Here is a 22,184-nt window from a genome sequence, read left to right as displayed (position 1 = left end):
AGTTCACTTTATCTTATCTCTGCATCAGTCCTGAGACCTGTCCATGGTGAATAATGAGCTGGCATGGTAAGTCTACGGGCAAAGGGGTGGTGGGACATGGATTGGCAAAGGGGCTTATAAAAGGTCAGGGGGCGTGGATGAATGGGAATTGGTTGGCAGAGCGACTATAAAGAGCCATGGGGGTGGATACAGAGGCATCGGTTGGCATAGGGCGATACAGAGCAATGGGGGACTACTAATCAGATTCTACTTGTCAATGAATCAGCACCCTCTTTTCATGTGGCATTAGATTGTTGTTCTCTTTGGTATTTGGCCTTTTTACTTCTGTATTGATGAGTGGAAGTTAAAAACCTACGATAGCATTTTAATCATCTTTAATTTTTGGATATGCTGTCAAAGCCAGCCTGCCTTCTCACTCAACAGTCACCACTTCTTACCAGGTCACCCACTCCAGTTTCTAATCTAGCTTGCTCTCCTGGATCATAAATCTGACATCTGGCAGCCACTTTTAAAGGCCAGGTTTGTGAAGCCAGGGAGTCTTCCATCCTTGCGCACCTGACCTGGTAGTAGTAATCTTAGCCCCAATATCACACTAACAGAACAGGTTTACACAAATTTTAGTAACAAGAGAAATTTAAGAAGTGGTAAAGTGATAGGAAATCAAGAGATAAAGGGTTACAAAATAGGATTATGAAAAAAAAGGGGTAAGTGGTACAGAATAGGATTATGAAAAAACTGAAGGGCTATTAAAACTAACAGCATAATTTTTTTATTAGTCTAAGAGCAAGTGGTAAGACTGAATGTGGGCCCTTAAGAGATAGATGCAGGTGATATTGTAACAGATAATAAGGTAAGTTAAACGGAAAGGAAAATTAAGCAGGGTACATGAGCAGTAACCAATCTGTTATTTTTGCACACATTATGCCTAATCTCTGGAAATGCCAAATTCAGTAAATGAATACTTTGACCTTGATATTAAATGCCCCAACATGGTGAGAGATGTGTTAAAATGTAAGAATGGGGTATGCATCCTCAATGTGGGGAATTGGGTTTTATGTCATATTTAAATCGGACTTCCACAGTGCAACTCAATCTTCTGTGAGAAGATACAGCATCAGCAAAAAAAAAGTGTACAAAATTGGACGCACTGGTAATTGATTGGGAGGTAAGGGACAGAAAAATTAATAAGGGAAATTTAATCTAATCATGGGATGTACAAGTGGTGTTCCCCAGAGATCTGCATTGAGGCCTCAGCTTTTCACCACACACATCAATGACTTGGATGAAGAAATAGGTCGTTATATAGCTAATTTTCCAGATGACACTAGGTTAGGAGGCACAGTAGGTTGTGAGGATGGGAATAGGATGCTGGGAAGGGTCATAGATGGCTTAAGTGAGTGGGCAAAACTGTGGCAGATAGAGTTTCACATCAACTTTAGCGCCATAAAAGGCAAATTAAAGTATTTCTTAATGGTGACAGACTAGGAACACTTATAAGCAAAGGGATTTGGCTATCCTGGTACACTAATTACTAAAACTTAATGTATTAGTACAAAAGGTAATCATAAAGGTGAATTGAGTATTGGCTCTATTGCAATGGGGATGAATTATCAAAAGGTGGATGTAATGCTTCAATTGCACTCAGTTTTGGGCACCGCATTTCAGAAAAAGTATATTGGACCAAAAGTAGATGGTGGTGATGCAGGAGATACAGATTTACCAGAAAGATATCAAGATAGAAAAGGATAAACATGACAGCAATTTGTGACATGATAATACATAGGTTATACAACACAGAAACAGGTGAATCGGAAATAGTCCATGCCAGTAGCTTACGCTCCACTTGAACCTCCTCCTATCTTCTTTCAACTAAATCTACCATTTGTAACCAACTACTCCCTTCTCCTTGAAAATGATTGTCTTGTTTCCCTTTAAATATATCTAAACTATTTGCTTCGACTACTGTTTGTGGCAGTGAGTTTCACATTCTTTACCATTTTTTGCATTTTGTTTGTAACTCCATTTCGGATTTCTTATCCAAAATATCCTACATTGATGGCATATTGTAACTTAGCATGCTCTGGAAGAGCCAATCCCAATGCTTTCCATGAGTAGTGGGTTTTCTTTGTCTTATGTCTACGTCTGTTTTAGACTAATTGACAGTGATTGATTGCCATAATTTAATCAACAATTCTACATTTTTACATCATGTAATTGCCAGAATGGAACACTGTGAACTAGCAAGACCATGATCTTTTTTTGTTTAGCAATTCCCACTTTCCTGTGTGATCAATGGCATGTTAATTTATTTCTCGTGGTCAGTTGAGGATTTACCTGGAAATTCTCTCCGCTTGCCAAACTGCACAAACTCCTTAAAATATTTTTGCAGGCAACTGGGGCCTTGATCTAAGTTCTATCCAAATGTCTGTATCTCTAGCAATCCTTTCAGTACTGTACTGAAGTGACAGTGCAGATCACTTCCCACAGTCTGGAGTGGGCCTTGAAGTAGTAATCTTCTTTGATTCAGAGATAAAATTGCCACTCATTGAGTCAAGCTGACATTTATAAATCTGAGATCCAGTTGTGTTTAGTTATGTTACAAAAAAAATTGAAGAGAAAAATCACTGCAAAATTTCACTTGAATATGAATAATATTTTAAACATTTAAATCAACAAATTTTATGCCATGAAATAAAAAGTGACATATAAATATTAAAAACTTAAAAATAAGGCACACATGGCTTCCCTCTTCTACTTTATGACAAAAGTTGTGAATAGATTGTACAAGTTTTCTTCAAGGTAAGCTAAACAGAAAGGAAAATTAAGCAGGATTTATAAACAGTAATCAATCTGCACGTTTTGCATGTATTATGCCTCATCACTGGCAGGAAAAGCAAATGTACCAAGGAGACATGAAAGCTACGCCATGGATGGACTTATATGGAGTTATGCAAGTCATAATACACATTTTGCTTACATGAGATATTGCTGCAATAATCAACTTATAAATATTATCATTGCAAAATTTTAGAGTAACAAATTCATTTCACAGATGTATTGCAGGCAACACACAAACAAAAAGGAAATACTAATTCTTAAACAGTATTTGGGCAATTCAGTAAAGCCTATTGCAGATTTTTTTCTATATTTCCAAGCCATAAATTTAAAATGAAAAGAATACAAATGGCACACATGGACTTTTCTTTTCACATAGTTCCATGGTTACTTGTCTATTTTAGATCAATGGCAAGTCTAATGTACTCACCAATCCCACTATGTAGTTTGCCAATATGTTGCAAATTCAACCCTTCAATCATTAATGGCAGTCCAGTCTTTGGATATTTTCCCATCGCAAAGCTGTATGCCTGTGGGTACAAAAAGAAATTAAGATGTCTAACGAACAAAAAGTTACGCATACAAAAGCAAAATATTGCCAACACTGGAAATATGAAATAAAAATAGAAAATTCTAGGAAGGATTCAGCAGATCAGGGAGCATCAATGGAGAGAGAAATAGCGTCCAGCTTCAGGTTGATGGTGGATTAAATTGGACAAGAGTTGCAGGAATTGTGAAGTATATTTGACTGACACTCGATGCTTCTAATGTGGGCAGCACACTAATTTCCTTGTGGTGCCTGCTAATTTGCATGATTGCAGTGTGCAGCCAGTGTAAAACTCATTGTTGAGTGGCTGCTTGCCTCAGCAAGTGACCCCAAGTTTGTGCGAATGGTAACACTATTTAAAGCTAGCCTGCATTTTCTGAAGGGGAGGTTAATTCTAGCTGGAACATGTAATGGAACTGTTTGCAGATGGGAATCTGGACAGGAAGAATACTGAATTATAATGCAACAAGAGGACAAAGCGACCTCCAAGGTTCAATGATATTAGGCTGGATGCCTCAGAAGTGGTAACTTGGAGAGATCTAACCACAAAAGGACTAAGAGGCCTTTCAGAAAAACTTTGGAAAGGCAGTGGAAGCAGATAACAATGATGTTCAATGTCAGGAGTCAAGCCCGGAGGACCTGGATGTAGTGTCACAAGAAGTTTAATGACGCCACACAATCGAGGTCAGTGAATGTGCCTTTAAATGTCTTGTTGCACCAAGTGCACCACTAGCCTCATCACTCACCTACCTCTATCAATTATGACTTGTACTCATCCAAAACTCTGTTGTCAGTACTTAACTCGTTCCAGGTTCTGTTCCATCAATCCTGTATTGCTGAGCTACACTGGTTCCTGGTCTGAACAAAACTTAAAATTTAAAATATTTTGTTATGCCTTCACCTAACCAGATTTGCGAAGAGTATCATATTCATAAGTTGATCCTTGTAGTTGGTAGAGAGGTTTGGAAGAGTCAAAACACTGAAAGTACCCAGCCTCTACATTATTCAGGTAGCCTTGGTGTTGTCATGGTTATTTCAGCTCAGCTTCTGGTTAATAGTGACTTTCAAGATATTGATGAAGGAGAACTCAACTATGATGGTGCTTCTTTGAACACAGACATGCATGTAATTTAGGTCCAGTTATGGTGCTTCATTAATACGAATGCCACAATGTCCACTCTCATATTTTCAACCAAATACATAGGTTAAATGTACGCATAATTGTTTGTAAAACTCCACAGTCCAATTCAGTGACAAAATGGTGGAAGTTAAATGCTGAATTTTAAAGGGAATTTTAAATTCCCCAATGTGACCAATCATATCTTACATGGCATCTGTATAATCTGCAGCTGACTTGTTTATGTACAGATGGTGCAGTGTAGACGGTGCAGTGTATTTAACGTAATGATCATCTAAACAAATTACAGTAATAATTATCCACCGCACACCCCGTAATATATTCATTCCATTCTTTAGTGGTTCCAATAAAACTATAGGCTTATCATTCCCCAGCATTTCTTGTTCAAGAGCAGTCAGCATTTCTATCTTTGCCCAAGTCACCTTCCTTTTCATGAGCAATCGTATGTCCACTATACAGAATATTTATCCTTCATTTCAATGATGATCACAACATCATCTGTAGCCTCAAACCTAATCTTATGAACGAGGAAAGTTAATTGAGAAGCAGTTGATGATGATTGGACCACTCCTGCAATGATGATTTGGGCTATTGTCAATGGCTTTCAACAGCAGCAACCATCTACCAATTATGATCCAACCAGAAGATCCCCATTGATTTCAATTTCACCCCTACTATTGACCAATGCCAATAAATGTAATTATTAAAAGAGAACCACAGCAGGCACTTTGTGCACAGCAAGGTCAGGAGTGGGATTTGAAGGCATGGCCTTCTGACTCTAGAGGCAAAAGTGTTAATATTGAGCCCAAATTGAAAATTGACCTCATCAACCAGTCGATGACTATCTGATAAAGGCCTCCAAATGACTCCCTATATACCGTGGAATGTGAGAGATTGGGCTTATTCTGTTCTGTAGCAGCCTTTTAATCAGAGGAAAACATTATGACAGATAATAGAGTTTGTATGTGGGCATCTGCACTGAAGGATTAACAATGGGAGTTAAAGAGATTTAAAGATCTCCATCTCTATTCAAGTACAGGAAGTGAGTCAGTTTGGCTGCCTATAAAGCAATGATAGGTGGCTAAGGAAATCTTCTGGAACTGAAGGCTGGAATCCTTTAGAAATTATTAGGAAATATCCTGCATCAGGTACCGTGGTCTTAGTGGGCATTGGTAACTATGAACTTAAGAACTAGGAGCAGGAGAGGGCCATCTGGCCCCTTGAGCCTGCTTCACCATTCAATAACATCATGGCTGATCTTCTCATGGGCTGAGCTCCACTTCCCTACCTGCTCACTATAAAACCCTTAATTTTTTTACTGTTCAAGAATTTATCTGTCCTTGCCTTAAAAATATTCAAAGAGGCAGCCTCCACTGCTTCACTGGGCAGGGAATTCCACAGGTGCAATCCTTTGTGTGAAGAAGTTCTTCCTCAACTCAGTCCTAAATCTGCTTCTCCTTATTTTGAGGCTTTGCCCCCTAGTTCTAGTTTCACCCGCCGGTAGAAACAACTTTCCTGCTTCTATCTTATCTGTTCCCTTCATAATCTTATATGTTTCTAAAAGATCTCCCCTCATTCTCTGAATTCCAATGAATATAGCCCTAGTCTACTCAGTCTCTCCTCATAAGCCAACCCTCTCAATTCTGGAATTAACCCAGTGAATCTCCTCTGCATCCCCTCCAGTGCCAGTGTATTCTTCCTCAAATAAGGAGACCAAAACAGTACAAAGTACTCCAGGTGTGGCCTCACCAGCAGCTTATATAGCTGCAACATAATCTTGCTATTTTTAAACTCCATCCCTATAGCAATGAAGTTCAAAATTGCCTTCTTAATTACCTGCTGCACCTGCAAATCAACTTCTTATGATTCTTGCACAAGGACAGCCAGGTCCCTCTGTTCAGCAGCATGCTGCAATTTTTTACCATTTAAATAATAGCCCATTTTTGCTGTTATTCCTACCAAAATGGATGACCTCACATTTACCAACATTGTACTTCACAATCCACTCGCTGAGACCATCGAGATCCCTTTGCAAACTTTCAGCATCCTCTGCATACTTTGATCTGCCACTCATCTTAGTGTCATTTGCGAATTTTGATACACTACACTTGGTCCCCAACTCCAAATCATCCATGTAAATCGTAAACAATTGTGGTCTCAACACTGATCCCTGAGGCGCACCATTAGTCATTGATCACCAACCAGAAAAACACCCATTTACCCCCACTCTTTGCTTTCTGTTATTTAATCAATCCTTTGTCCATGCTAATACTGTAACACTGTGCACCTTTATCTTATGTATCAGTCTTTGTTTGGTGCAGCATCTTGTCAAATGCCTTTCATTGATTTGGTCCATCACTATGCTTGGCAAAGTACTGCAGTAGTTTGCCATTGCCTTCTGCAGTATGGCTGACCAGTTCTGTAGGATAGTCATATTGGACTTAAGACATTAATGCTATTTCTCTGCCCACAGATGCTGCCAGACCTGCTGAGTATTTTTAACACCATTTGTTTTTATTTCAAATCTCCAGTATTCACAGTATTTTGATTTTACTGACCAAGAAACTCTCCCACTCTTACTGTCTGCCATTAGGCATATGGAAACATAGAAACTAGAAGCAGGAGTAAGCCAATCAGCCCTTCAAACCTGCTCCGCCAGTCACTTTGATCATGGCTGATCATCAAATTCAATATCCTGATCCCTCCTTCCCCCCATATCCCTTGATCGCTTTAGCCCCAAGCCCCCTAATTTCTTCTTGAAGGATTTATAGGTTGATAATCAACCTGTTTGGCCACATAATGAACGTATCTTCTGTGGCTATTAAGTCCCTGAGTTGGACTGGGACCTGAAGCTTCTGGCCCAGAGGTAGCAATGCTTTCACAATGGCACGAAGCCTCCCAATAAGGTACTCTACTTACACTTTTCTTCCCCTTTAAGCAGGAAACACACAACAAATGATGATCCACAACTAATTAACAGGAAATAATAGAATATACATATAGGATAACAAAAAAGTGAATGTTACAATTAAGTAATATAGCAATGGATTCAGATGACATCATAAACTGCAGTTTTTATGAATATCTTCTGAACTTGAAATGTGTCATATCTTTATAGCACACTCCAGCCTTTAGTCCATTTTCAGCTAGACTTTATTTGCCATTTGCAGGCATCATGAACTGAAGTGCTGTTCCAGCACATGATATGAATTGCAGTGACATGAAGTTTTATTTCACTGTTACTAGGAATTGGATACCTTGTGACTATTATAAACCTTTTTCTTCCTCACAACACCAATCCCCACCCCCAGTGCTGCCACTGCCAAGCATAATACACAGTATAAATTTCATAGCATTCTTCAATTTGATAAAGGTTTAAGGCTGACAGCAGCTTTACAGGCATAGCAAGAGTCTAATTTTTATGTTTTTGACTGTGTTGTGTGCTGATTCTTTTTTAGAAAAAGCTGTTAGCAGTCATCTGATAACTCCAGGGCTGAAGTTCCGGCAAAGAATCATGGTCATAAGCAGTCAGATATGCATCTTGTCATTTTGTTCAATGGTCAGGGAACATGCTAGCTCCAGGCAACTCCATGAATAAGACTACTTGTACTCCAGTATAAATGTCAGCAACATGTCCTACTGCATTCTGAGCAGTGGGTAGCCACAGGGGATCTAAAATGTAACACAAGACACAGGAAGTGCAGCAGCAGTTGTCTGTGTGCTGTATCATTATAATGTACTAGGTTTCAAAGGTAAATGGTGCTTTTCAAAACATGCTGAATTCTCAATTCAAAACATTAACATTTATTTGATCCTTGCATGTGTAACATTCTATAATTGATGTCTGTTAATGAAGACAGGGCTGCAACTGATGGGAGATATTTCTTTATAGGAAAGATCTTCTCAGACACCAATTGATTCCTAAAGTATTTAAATCAGTGCAGATTGGCTTTGTTTAATGGAGATGGCCTGATAAATTAGATGATTTTATTTCCACCACTCTATTCTGCTTAAGCAGCTTCTGCAGTATCAATCAATTTGCCACTTTATGTAGCACATTTTTGAGAATTAACATGCATATTTTATTGAGGTGGTGGAGAAAATAATCTTAGCATACATACAAAGAAAATCTGGAAAATTATACTGTTTGAGCTGTGAGTTTTTTTTAATCTGCTGTTCCTTCAACTACTACACTATGAGAAGATAGATAAGTTCACTTGTTTGTTCTTATGTGTTATTTGCCAAAATAATGCTATTGTTTTCTTGGGTCTATTCCATCTACGCTGCAAAGAAAATCAACATGTTTCAGATAAAGACAAATGGGTTTTACAGGGAGCTTATTTCAGTTTACATTAATATCTATACTTGCCCTCTCATTAAGAGAAGGAAATCTCACAGTGTAAGAAAACCTAGCAACAACATGATCTGTATAACAGACATTTGCAGTTTCAGATATTGGCATATCTTTTCAAGATTTACCTGATCCAACTTTACTACATGGTGTCCTTTTAAAAATAAAATTGGTAAAAGCTACAAAAAGCTCTCTGGCCCAAGTTTAATAAAATAAACTGCGATGCTTGTAATTCTTAATAGAAACATAGAAAATAGGAACAGGAGTAGGCCATTTGGCTCTTCGAGCCTGCTCCGCCATTCATCATGATCATGGCTGATCCGGCTGTCCCCCCATATCATTGGGTCCCCTTTGCTGTGCCTAATTCCTACTTGAAAACATACAACACTTTGGCCTCAAATGCTTTCTGTGGCAGTGAATTCCACAGGCTTGCAACTCTCTAGATGAAGAAATTTCTCCTCATCTCAGTCTTAAAAGGGTTTACCTCGTGTCCTTGAACTATAACTCCTGGTTCTGGACTCCTCTGCCATCTGGAACATCCTTTCTGCATCTACCCTATCTAGTTCTGTTAGAATTTTATAGGTTTCTATGAGAACCCCCCCCCCCACCATTCTCAAAACTCCTGTGAATATAATCTTAATTGACTCAAACTCTCCTCATACGTCAATCCCACCATCCCAGGAATCAGTCTGGTAAACCTTCTCCGCACTCCCTCTATAGCAAGAGCATCCTTCCTCAAATAAGAAGACCAAAACTGCACACAACGTTCCAGTATGGCCTCACCAAGGTCCTATATAATTGCAGCAAGACATCCCTGCCTCTGTACTCAAATCCTCTCACTATGAAGGCCAACATACCATTTGTCTTCTTTACCACCTGTTGCACCTGCATGCTTAATTTTAGCGACTGGTGTACAGGGATACCCAACACATTCCCCTCTCTTAATTTATAGTCATTCAGATAATAATCTGTCTTCCTGCTTTTGCTACCAAAGTGGATAGCTTCACATTTATCCACATTAGACTGCATCTGCCATGCATTTGCTCATTCACTCAGCCTGTCCAAATCATACTAAAATATCTCTGCATTCTCCTCACAGCTCATACTCCCACCCAGTTTTGTGCCATCTGCAAATTTGAGAAATTGCATTTAGTTCCCTCATCTAAGTCATTCATATATATTGTGTTGCTGGAGTCCCAGCACCAATCCCTGTGGTACCTGAATAGTCACGGCCTGCCATTCTGAAAATGATCTCCTTATTCTGACTCTTTGTCTCCTGTCTGTCAACCAGTTTTCTATCCATATCAATACACTAAACCCAATCCCATGTGCTTTGATCTTACATGCTTGAAACTTACGAGAGCACCACATAGATAATTATTATTTGATTAAGCAAGTAGGTGGACAACAGGCATTGTGATTGCTTTACCCATCAAATTGCGAAGCCAAAACTATCTTGGTGGCTGGGTCATCATTAGCTTAATACCAAGGAGCTATAATTCCAGAAGTGCATCCAAGGTAGTGTGCAAGTGGGAGGATAGAAAGTCACTCACTATACCGAACTGCAGACATTCCTGTCCTGCTGACAGTAAGGTAGTAAGTAATTCCTTGGGGAGAGAGGAGGGGATGGGGTGGGGCACAGTGATGAGCAGCAGGCTAAAGCAGTGTTGTGACATCAGGGAGGAGCACTTCTGCATTTCTGATAAACTAAAACATTTTTGAGATCGATAAAATTGCATGTGCAGCCTGCAGCCCAAATAATAGTCCACAAAAGTGGCATTGAAGTCCCACAATGACAATGAGCACTATTGAATGACTGAAATAAGGTACTTGCCCACTTCAGACAGGGAGCATTGGCCGCCCACTCTGACAACAGCTCTGACAACAATGTAGTCAGTTGAGTCTCTGACAACAATGTAGTCAGTTGAGTCTCAGGTGACTAACGAGTAGGGCTTTTTAAAAATGTAACTTACCTAATACCCCATTTTACAGCAAAAGGTAGACATATGAAAATTGCTCACCATATATTCAGATCACTTGCTGAAAGAGCCATCTACAATTTTTTAAATTTCAATATGTAAAATGACTGGAAAAGACCAGTAAATAAAATTTTATAAAGGCCTTATAAAAAGTCTATACCGTGACATGCGCTAATTAGATCGGATTAAAAATCATTAAGCCCTACAAATGTATCAATTAAACCTTTTATGTTTACACAAAACTAAAGCCGATACTTTGACGGTAATTCATTATCAAATGAAACTAGTTTAAGTAAAAAGTAATTATTCTACTTCCTATGTTATTCAGCATTAATTTTAAAAAATGAAATGAGACTTAGACCATAAGATACAGGAGCAGAATTAGGCCATTCAGCCCATCGAGTCTGCTCTGCCATTCAATCATAGCTGATAAGTTTCTCAACCCCATTCTCCTGCCTTTTCCCTGTAACCTTTGATCCCCTTGCCAAACAAGAACCTATCTATCTCTGTTTTAAATATACTTAGCTCAGGCAGAGGTTCAAATACATTTTTCAAGAGTTTTTTTGAATAAGGCGTCAAAATTTGGCATGGTCTTCAGACTGTCTGGGCAAAAATGGTACATAGCTGTAAAGAGAGTAGCATTCAATGCCACACACACCAGATAGCTGATGTGTGGTGATATGTTCAGTTCTTCTATTGAGTGGATGAGACTGGCATTGATTATGTCAATTTCTAAGCATTCATTAGATATTTTAAAAAATAAGTTTTTTTTGATTACTGCTGCGTGGAAATCAGAATTGGATGGAAGCAGAAATTTCACTAGAAATCCCACCAACGTTCCCAGAAAATGAAAACCAAAATCAGGCTGCAAGTAATCTGAAATAATTTATTTGCTTTGCACAGAGCAAAGGACATTCTGGTTACATTGCTCATTTAAAAGGGAATACTTCCACTAGTCATAGAGCTTGTAATTATTTTTATCCGTCTAGCTTCAGATGCAGGGAGCTGAACCATGTCAAAAGACAAATAGACATACCTTATACGAATATACTACTCAAAATCCCTGAACTAAATTAGGCGACAAAACAATACTTTAGATGAGCTATAATACAATTTGCATATGTCATTAAGAGCCTAGCAGTCTCAAACTGCTCAATAATTTGTGATAATTCTTAAATAATGACCACAATTAAAGGTGTGGAAAGCCTCCCCACAAATATGTCTGTTCATAATGCTTTATGTATTATTTAGCCTCAAGTGGTAAGAAAAGAGAACAACATGTTGTACGTTTGATCAGAATGTACTTAAAAGCAGTTAATGGGAGAAACTGACAATACATGGGAAGTATATAGAGGATAAACAAGAAGACTACAGTTTAATGAAAATAAACTGAGTGATGACAGACACTCAATGGTAAAAATGAATTATGCAAGATTGACTTGCTGGTTGTTTTATTTTCACTTTTCATGATTTGTTTTAGTGGTGCTAGCTGAACAAGCTTTTCACAATCTCTGGACATCCAAAGTGCTTTACAGGCACTTTTGAAGTATAGTCATTGTTGTAATTTAAGACATGCAGCAAAGTCCTGCAAAATCAATGAAATAGTGACTAGATAATGTGTTTCATGATGTTGGTTGAGGGAGATATTTTGACCAGTACACTGGGAGAAGTTCTCTGCTCTGGATAGTGCATTGGGATTTCTGCATCCTTCATAAGAGCACAAACTGGGCACCAGTTTAATGAAAATGGCACCTCCAATAATGCAGTGCACACTCAATCACAGTTTTGAAGTATCGGACTTGATTATATGCTCAAAATTCTGTCATGAGCTCATATTAATGGGGGCTTCCTGTGCACAAATTTCCTACATTCTAATATTGCAAAGGTACTTTGACATCCTGGAGTCACTAAAGCTGTTATGTGAATACAAGTCTTTCTTTGTCTTTTTATTATTTGCTATGTAGTTTAGCAAACAGCCAACTAGTATTCAGAAGTAGCTAATGTAAATATTGCATATAGTGACATAAAACTGCTGATCCTCGAGTCCATTCAGTCCAATGCTCTCTGTGATTTAGAATAATGAAAATTATTAGAATAATCATTGAAACATATAAGATAGTGATGTGACTTTGTAGGGTAGGTGTTGAGAGGTTGTTTCCTTGATACTGGGAATCTCGAACATGAGAACACTGCCTAGGGAAAAGGGTCAGATGATTTAGGATTGAGATGAGGAGAAATTTGTTCACAACCCCAGAGGGTTATGGGTGCTATATTGTTGAATAGATTTATGGTCCAGGTGGACAATTCTTTGATCGCTCAGGGATATGGGAAGTAAACTAGAAAGATGGAGTTTAGGCAAAAGATGAGCCATGATTGTATTAAATGGTGGAGCAGGGGCTATACAATCTACTCCTACTTCTAACGTTCTTAAAGTGAACATGCATCCTTCAATTAAGAACATAAGAAATAGGAGCAGGAGTAGGCCATCCAGCCCCTTGAGCCTGCCCCGCCATTCAACAAGATCATGGCTGATCTGTAGTGGCTCAGTTCCACATTCCCGCCCTCTCCCCATAACCCTTAATCCCCTCGCTTATCAAAAACCCATCAACCCGTGTCTTAAAAATATTTAGCGAGGCAGCCTCCACCACCTCAATGGGCAGAGAATTCCAGAGATTCACCACCCTTTGAGTGAAGAAGTTCCTCCTCAACTCCGTTCTAAACCGCGCCCCCCTTTATCTTGAGACTGTGCCCCCTAGTCCTACTGTCCTTTCTGAGCGGGAAGAGTCTCTCCACCTCTATCCTATCCATCCCATTCATCATCTTATACGTCTCAATGAGATCTCCCCTCATTCTTCTAAACTCTAACGAGTACAAGCCTAGTTTATTCAGCCTCTCCTCATAGCTCAACCCCCTCAACTCCGGTATCAGCCTAGTAAACCTCCTCTGCACTCCCTCCAAGGCCAAAATATCCTTGCGTAAGTGCGGCGACCAAAACTGCACACAGTACTCCAGCTGCGGCCTCACCAATGCCCTATACAGCCGCAGCAAGACCTCCCTACTTTTACGTTCAATCCCCCTCGCTATGAAGGCCAGCATCCCATTAGCCTTCCTGACCACCTGCTGCACCTGCAGGCTGGGTTTTTGCGACTCATGCACAAGGACCCCGAGGTCCCTCTGCACCGTCGCCTGCTGCAGTTTAATCGACAGTTGCCCATTTCTTGCTGGAAAAAATGGAAAACCAGCAAGAACAATTCTCATGGTCATCTCATGACTTAGTAGCTCCCAATTTGCAATTTTCTCCTTTATATGGAGAAAGCATGTAGTGTGCATGATGAGATCAGTCATTCTAGGTGTGAGCAGCTTAACTTAAATGGGCCACTATAGGTCACTCAGCAAAAGGTTATGTTTCTGGGTGATATTGCTAAGCACAGCAAGCACAGAAAGCTTCAAGCCCATTCTTGCATTCCTCCTGCTCCTCCTGAAATTGGCTCCTTTGACCTGCCGACCAGCCTTCCAAACCACATCCCTGCAGCAAAGCACCTGTGTGGAATTCATAATTTGCTGACTGAATTCTAGTCAAACTTCAGATGCTCTGTTGGCTTTGCATGTGTTTTGAGAACAGGCAGAAAATTTCCACCAATAGCACAAAGACTTTTTTTCTCTGTGATCTTAATCTGACCTACAAATTGCTGTTTACATTTCCTTTGTGAGTAATATGGCCATGCATGGTCAGTAGTGACCTATTTTGCTCATTCAGGACTGCATAGATAAGCTTCCTTTAATGCTTAGAGTGGCTATGGATAAAACACATGACTACTTGGGCACACATTTTCCACCAAAAGCCCTAGCCCTATATTGGCATTATTTTTCAGAAGCTCAACGTCCTTGTTCTAAAGTATTTGGATCTGATGAATACTGCTTGCAACAGACATAGTCAAGAATCTGCTCCTAAACATTCTAAATGAATTATATCAATGAATAAAGAAAAGTCTCAGAAGATCCATGGTCTGCTCTTCTGTTTGCAAATGTAGTGGTTTAAATGCCTGCTTAACCCACGTATCCGCCAGAGTGTGGCGACTGGGAGATTTTCACAGTAACTTCATTGCAGTGTTAGTAAAAGCCTACTTGTGACACTAATAAATAAAGAAACAGAATAAGCTTTAAGAATTCTACTTAATAATAATTTCAATGCACTGCCATTGTCCTGACACAAGATTTCACATTTACATTTGGTTAACATTTGGAGCAAAAACAACAATATTAGAAAGCAATAAACAAGTAAAAGTTATTCAAAATTTTTTAGCAATCCACAATTAACCTCCAATTACCATACCAATTGAAATTTCTGAAACTCGAAGGCATGACGATCACAATATGTTTCAGCTGGAAAATATGAAACAGCTGAATTATTGCTAATGAATTATGAGTGTAATTATATAGACAGAAGCATAAGATAGTCAACAGAAAAAAAGACTCACACTTTTACCTTCTCTCAACATGTTACATTTTTCCCTCATGATAAAAATGTTGACAACATTTATGGTATACAGTAGTCGTTTACAATGTTAAAATCTGAGGACCAGAAAAGTAAAGGAGCAAGTGATCAGCCATGATAATGGTTTGTAATGATTATAGACACAAGCATGGCCTGAACAATGTGCTAATAATGAAAATTTATAATATAAACAGAGAGTTCATCATGTTGTGTCTTTGGGCCAATGTTTCCTCTCCCTTCCCAAGCTGTCAGAATTGCTGTAGTGAATATATGAGTTCACAAAGCAGGATGAAACAACTTTCCCTGTCTTTATAAACCTGTGCTCCATATTGGCTGAATACAAAAAGGCACTAAAGCCAGAAAATAAAATGATTTGATGGGATATGTATGGCATAGAGACCCTGGGCAGGATTTTCTCCAATATTAGCAAAGGCTGATATTGGATGAGTAAAGCGGTGTTGAGTCTATCAAGGGTAATGGCAGTTTTCTCTGCCATATAGTCTGCAACTTAGGGAAAAAATGCAGACAGAGGTTATACAACTTATTGCTGGCAGACAGCTTCTGGTTCACCTGCCCCGCGAATGACTTGATGATATGGGCACCATTTCTAATGGGCACCCCAGTGCGTTGCTAGCAAACAAGCTTCATCCAGGTGCAGCTTCTGACAATCGCTGGCATCAAACTGGCATTACCCTGGCACCTACTGGTATGTCCCTTTCCCATATGAGCATTGTGCCCACCTCCAATCACCAGGTGCTTGCCTTCAGAGACCAGTTTTTTTTTGCTTCATGTCATTTTGACATCATGCCGCTGTGGAAACACTCACTGACGTAGGGGTATGATTCCAGCGTTTGGGCCTGATAATGATATTTTTATTTATTACAATGAGATTCCCGACGTTAAATGGTGGCAAATGCAGTCTGTCATTGATAGTGGAAGGGGACAATCGCTTCCTGGTTTTATGTTGACATATGAAAGGTGTCTTTGGCCTTCTGACAATATTTTCCACTCCTGTCGCTGAACCCATCCAATGCAATGGGTGCAGAAAATCTTGGTCCTTATGTTTTACAACAGATTATAGGCGTATATTTTCTCATAATGACAGAGTGTATCTGCATTATTAATTTTTAGTGTATATAAAAATGACAGGAATACATTTAAAATATTATTCTAATTGTAAACCTACTCAGAGCAAATATCTTCTCATAAAGATGGGCATAGAACAATCCATAGCTTTGAACAGATCCATTGTGGAAACGTATAGAGTGGGAGAATAAATCCTGTAGGTTGTAACCAAGAATATGTGGTTTACATTCCACTTCCAGTATACCAAGTAAAGAAAAGTCTGATCAAAGAATATTTACCTATTCCCAAAACATTAGAAAGGGTAGAAAAAGGTTGATCTAATGAAGAAAAAGGAGCACATCCATGTAAGAAAAATCCAGAATTTTAACAATTAATTTGAATGGATAAGAAAAGCAATTCTATATAAGTTTGTATGTCACAGATGTTAACCAAATACATAGATCTGTAGCACATGACAAACTACAGCAACCAACAGCCTTTGACCCATGCAAGAGGCTCAACTTCACATGCTGTGAATTCTCTGCTTATTCAGCATTTGTGGTCTGCATGGATAAGGCATAAAATATTGGTAATGGCACAGAAAAAGAAAAATTATACTACACTGAAAATTTAAACGCAGGTTAACACTGACTTGCAGGCATTCAGTAAGTATATATATTTAATAGTCAGATGAGAAGGGATTTAAAATCACTGTCCAATATTACTTGGTATTTAGAAAAGGCATCTTATAGTTAAAAACTGTGACTGAAACATATTTAAACACATACTAATTATGCAGCGACTTGTTCCAAAGCATAACTAATCTGTACATGGTGCCTCTTGTTATTTTCTTTTCCTACACTATGAATATAAAATGAAAAAGTCATAAGCAATTGGCCGACAGGGATGCTTCAATCCTTCCTTTTTCACCAAGCAAAGAAAGAACCCTACCCCCACACACATGAATAGAGCAACCGTGCCTAAGAAATGTATGAAAATAAGATAAATGGCATCACATTCTTCACCTTGCACAATATACAGCTGTACCGTGTCAAATATGCACTGTCACCCACCATGACATAAAGGCTGTCAGCTCAGCTTAAACACCTAAATTACTGCCTCTTGACTGCAGCTGGCTCCGTCTGTACAGTGGGCAGTAAGTGGTGGCAAGCAAGGCTGATGAAAAGTCACAGACTGAGATTGTCACTGACATTCTATGATCATTAACAGCCAACATTGAGCTATCGGACCCGACAAGAAAATCGGAATCGATTCCTGTTCTCATATGCAAAGTTACCTTCAATGTGATTATGTTTTTAGATACTAAGACATGAATAGTTTTTTTTAATATCACTAAGCTGACATTGGTAAGAGAGGGAAACGCAGAACAAATACTGGTCAAATCAATACACCCAGACAATCAAATTGTTATTAACTACAATTTATTAAAAATAGTTGGATGTGTACACAAAAGCTAAGAACATGAAAGGAAAAAAAAAACTGAACTACCAAAGATGATCACACCAAAGTAAATGTATAATATACGCATAGAGAACCTGCAGAATAGAGTTCATCTGCACACAAGCTGTGAAGTCACAAAGAAGTTTGATCAAACCATACAAAGAATAAAGATTATAGGTGAATAATTAGATGAAATTTAAATGGTACCACTGTAAAACAGTTGTTTCCTCTCCGTTCTGAACTTCAGTGTGATCTCCCTGATGTGCAAAAAATATTGCACACAGTGCATGTCATTGTAACTTGACTAAGGCATTTCAGTTACATTGCCTCACGCTTGTGTGCATATATATTTAAACAAATTGGCCAACCTAAAACAACTGGACATGTTTAGTATTGATTACCAGTCTTACATAGCAATTAAGTAGCTGGGGAGAAAAAAGGCTGGTCAACAAGGATATGTAGTGCAAGATGAGACATAAGACAACACTCAATGGCTGACCACAGGAAGTGCACCTATTCAGACAATGGAAAGTAAAGTGCATCCCACCTCCTGTAAGGAGGTTGGAATAGTTTGTATCTGAAATACAGGACTCCACATTACAGTCCTACATATAGGTATAGGAGGGATAGACAGCCATTTCAGGGATCCAGCAAATATGCACAGGAAAACTGTCTAGTTTAAAGACATGCGAATGCAAAGGAAGATTTTAAAAATTGGACCTTTTCACATTAGTACACAAACAACAGACCAGTATAATAGGTGTGATTGAAACAATAAATGGATAGGACAGAATAACAGGAGGCAGAGTGTTTCTAGTGGTTGAGGGATCTTGAATGAGGAGTCATAGATAAAAGATTAAACATAAGGGATTTAAAATGCAAGGCAGGAGAAATTTCTACACAGAAAGAGGAGAAAATTTGCAGGGAAATTACAAAGAGGTGCAAATACTATTAAGTAGGGATAAGACCGGGAGAAATAAAAGCAGAAGTCGGCCATTCAGTCCATTGAGTAGCTCTGCCAATGATACAGTCCTTGGTTCTCTTACTGATTAAATATCTGTCTATCTCAGGCTTGAAAATGTTTAACAATCCAGCTTCAGAAATCCCTTACTCTGAGATTATGCCTTCTGATTCTAGACTTTCCCACAGGGGAAACAATCTCTCAGTATCTATTCTGTCAACCCTCTGAGAATCTGATATGTCTCAATAAGGTCGCCTTTCATTCCTCTAAACAATTAGTACAGGCCCAACTTACTTAGCCACTTCTCATCTGAAAGTCCCTCCATACCTGAGATCAACCTGGTGAACCTTCTCTGAACTGCCTCCAATGCCAATACATCTTTGGTTTAGCTCAGCTGGCTGGACATCAGCTTAGTGATGCCAGTGGCATGGGTTCAATCTCTGTAGTGGCTGAGGTTATTCATGAAAGTTCACCTTCTCAACTTTGTCCTTTGAGGTGCAGAGATCCTGAGGTCATCTGGGACTATGGTGACTTTACATTTACCATCCTTGCTTAGAATAGGGGACCAAAGCTGTGCACAGTATTTCAGCTGAAGGATTTTAATTTGGAATTTGATTTATTCTGACATAGAATGAGATAATACTATAAAGAACAGAGAGGGAGAAAAGTTTCTAAAGTGCATTCAGGAGAATTTGTTTGACCATTATGTTTCTGGCCCAATGAAGAAGGAGGCATTGCTAGATCTGGTTCTGTGTAATGAAGTTGATTGTGTATTTCATTTGTGAGACAGCTAACTCATGTTGGAAAACTTCCCAAATCAGCAGACACAGCTCAGTATAAAGTGCTCCTTAGTGCCCTATTTTCACTCCAGGGAGGCAGATGCAGGAAAGAGTAAAAGGGGTCCCGCTGCCTTGGTAGCAGATTGGAGTTGTCACACAGGCAGCCAGGTGCCGAGGCAGGTTCTTGGGGACTTCATCCCAGTTGTTTGGTTACATTTTAAACTCTCTAGCTCTTACCCTTCACAATCCAGTGTCAATCCCCACCCACTCCATGCCCCCATCCCAACTCCAGGCCATCTCATGCATCCCACTCACCCCCATGTCTCCATATGGCTATCATGCTGACTCAATGCCTCACTATGTATGTTTAGCTGAGAACACAGATTCTTTTGAAAGGATTATGTGAGTGAGTTTGTATTCACAGGAGCACTGAAGTGTTGATTTTGCTTGATTGACATCTCTATGAGGTTAGATGTTACTTTTTTCTGTGATTTCTTTTACCAAAGTCTCAAAATTTATTTGCACAAGGTTAAGGTCTGTGAGCTTCTTTATTGATACTTTCATTGTTTGGTTAATACTCTTCTAGGGTTATAGGAACACCAGTTATTTTTCTGAAAATTATGAATGTTGTTTATTCTCTGAGCAGTTGTACACATGCCATTATTACTACAGGGTTAATTGATTTTGTACCTATTGTATACTGGATGAATGGGCAATGGAAGGGCCAGGAGTTGGGTGTGAGGAACCATGGGTGGGTGGGGTGTATGAGTTGACATGAAGCTAGAAAAGACAATCTGGGTGGGAGTGCATGAGTTGTCATTGAGTTGGCATGGCGGGATCATGGATAAGACCTTTTGAAAGGTAACTTCAAAAGGTTCCCAATTCCAGACAATGGTTCATGACTTTTCTGAGATCCATGAAACACAGGCCATGGAGAAGTTGGCCTAATTCCACATAAATTGCAGGGGGTTTGAGGATGCCTATTGCCACAATGGAGCTTGTCAATCGGCTCACCACGTGCACCCTTATCCTGTGCCAGAGAAAAGTAGTGGCATGGAGAACGGTGGGTGGGAATCCAAAATTGGGTCCTGCCTGCCATTTTTAATTGGCTACAAAGACCTTCCAACTCCATGGAAACCCAGCCCCAAGCGTCAGTAGAAGATCATTAAGGAAACAGTGATCATAGTATCATAAGGTTTTGATTCGGTTTGAAAAAAAACGAGAAAGCCAGGGTGATATATTTAATCAGAGGAGGGACAATTTTAGTATGTTGAGAATAGGTCTGTTCTGGGTCATTCAAATGAAAGATTGACAGACAAAACAGGTGCAGGAATGCACCCACCAAATACAGGCTGCCAGTTTAACCTTGGTCTTGGGAAAACCTTTAGAAATGATAATCCAGGACAAACTTAACCGTCACTGGAGTGTGGAGTTCAAGATCACTTTTTTTTATTGTTATGAATGACGCTCAGGGGACAATTTCAAAACTTGTAATTGAAAGAAAACTTGTCAGTACTGTGAACTCTGTGCAGGATAGTAGTAGTCTTTAAGAGGGCACACATAAGCTGGTGAAATAGATACGTGTTAGTTGAACTTTAATCCAGGGAGGTGTGAAGTGGTACATTTTTTGCAGGCAAAATAAAGAGAGGGAATAGAAAGAATTCAAAATTATTACAATCCTAAATGGGGTGCAGGACCTGCAGACCTGAGGGATATGTGCACAAATTGTTGAAGGTGACAATGCAGGTAGAGAAAGTGGTTAAAAAAGTAAACAGGTTCCTAGGCTTTATAAATAGAAGCATAAAATTAAAATTCAATAACAAAGAAGTTTTGATGACCTTTATAAGAAATATAAGAAATAGGAGCAGGAGTAGGCCATCTAGCCCTTCGAGTCTGCCCCGCCATTCAATAAGATCATGGCAGATCTGTCGTGGCTCAATTCCACATTTCCGCCCTCTCCCCATAACCCTTAATCCCCTTGCCTATCAAAAACCTATCAACCCGCGTCTTAAAAATATTGAGCGAGGCAGCCTCCACCACCTCAACGGGCAGAGAATTCCAGAGATTCACCACCCTTTGAGTGAAGAAGTTCCTCCTCAACTCCGTTCTAAACCGCCTCCCCTTTATCCTGAGGCTGTGCCCTCTAGTCCTACTGTCCTTTCTGAGCAGGAAGAGCCTCTCCACCTCTATCCTATCCATCTCATTCAACATCTTATACGTCTCAATGAGATCTCCCCTCATTCTTCTAAACTCTAACGAGTACAAGCCTAGTTTATTCAGCCTCTCCTCATAGTTCAACCCCCTGAACTCCAGAATCAGCCTAGTAAACCTCCTCTGCACTCCCTCCAAGGCCAAAATATCCTTGCGTAAGTGCGGCGACCAAAACTGCACACAGTACTCCAGCTGCGGCCTCACCAGTGCCCTATATAGCTGCTGCAAGGCCTCCCTACTTTTATATTCAATCCCCCTCGCTATGAAGGCCAGCATCCCATTCGCCTTCCTGACCACCTGCTGCACCTGTTGGCTGGGTTTTTGCGACTCATGCACAAGGACCCCGAGGTCCCTCTGCACTG

The 22,184-nt window shown here is 39.5% G+C and overlaps 1 protein-coding gene across 6 annotated transcripts in view; it reads right to left on the bottom strand.

Moving 5' to 3' along the window:
- The window catches only part of LOC145347693 (ERI1 exoribonuclease 3-like), a 360,320-nt gene that overhangs the window by 194,178 nt on the left and 143,958 nt on the right, over positions 1-22,184 (bottom strand). For all 6 annotated transcript variants that reach the window (XM_080195394.1, XM_080195393.1, XM_080195399.1 and 3 more), the window contains one exon: positions 3,266-3,365. In XM_080195394.1, coding sequence (XP_080051520.1) covers positions 3,266-3,365 — 100 coding nt within the window. The remainder of the gene's footprint in view (positions 1-3,265; positions 3,366-22,184) is intronic.

The sequence above is a fragment of the Carcharhinus amblyrhynchos genome, chromosome 9 (assembly GCF_965287045.1).
Source record: "Carcharhinus amblyrhynchos chromosome 9, sCarAmb.v2.hapA, whole genome shotgun sequence".
Taxonomy (NCBI): Eukaryota; Metazoa; Chordata; class Chondrichthyes; order Carcharhiniformes; family Carcharhinidae; genus Carcharhinus; species Carcharhinus amblyrhynchos.
This window is presented reverse-complemented; position numbering and strand designations above follow the sequence as displayed.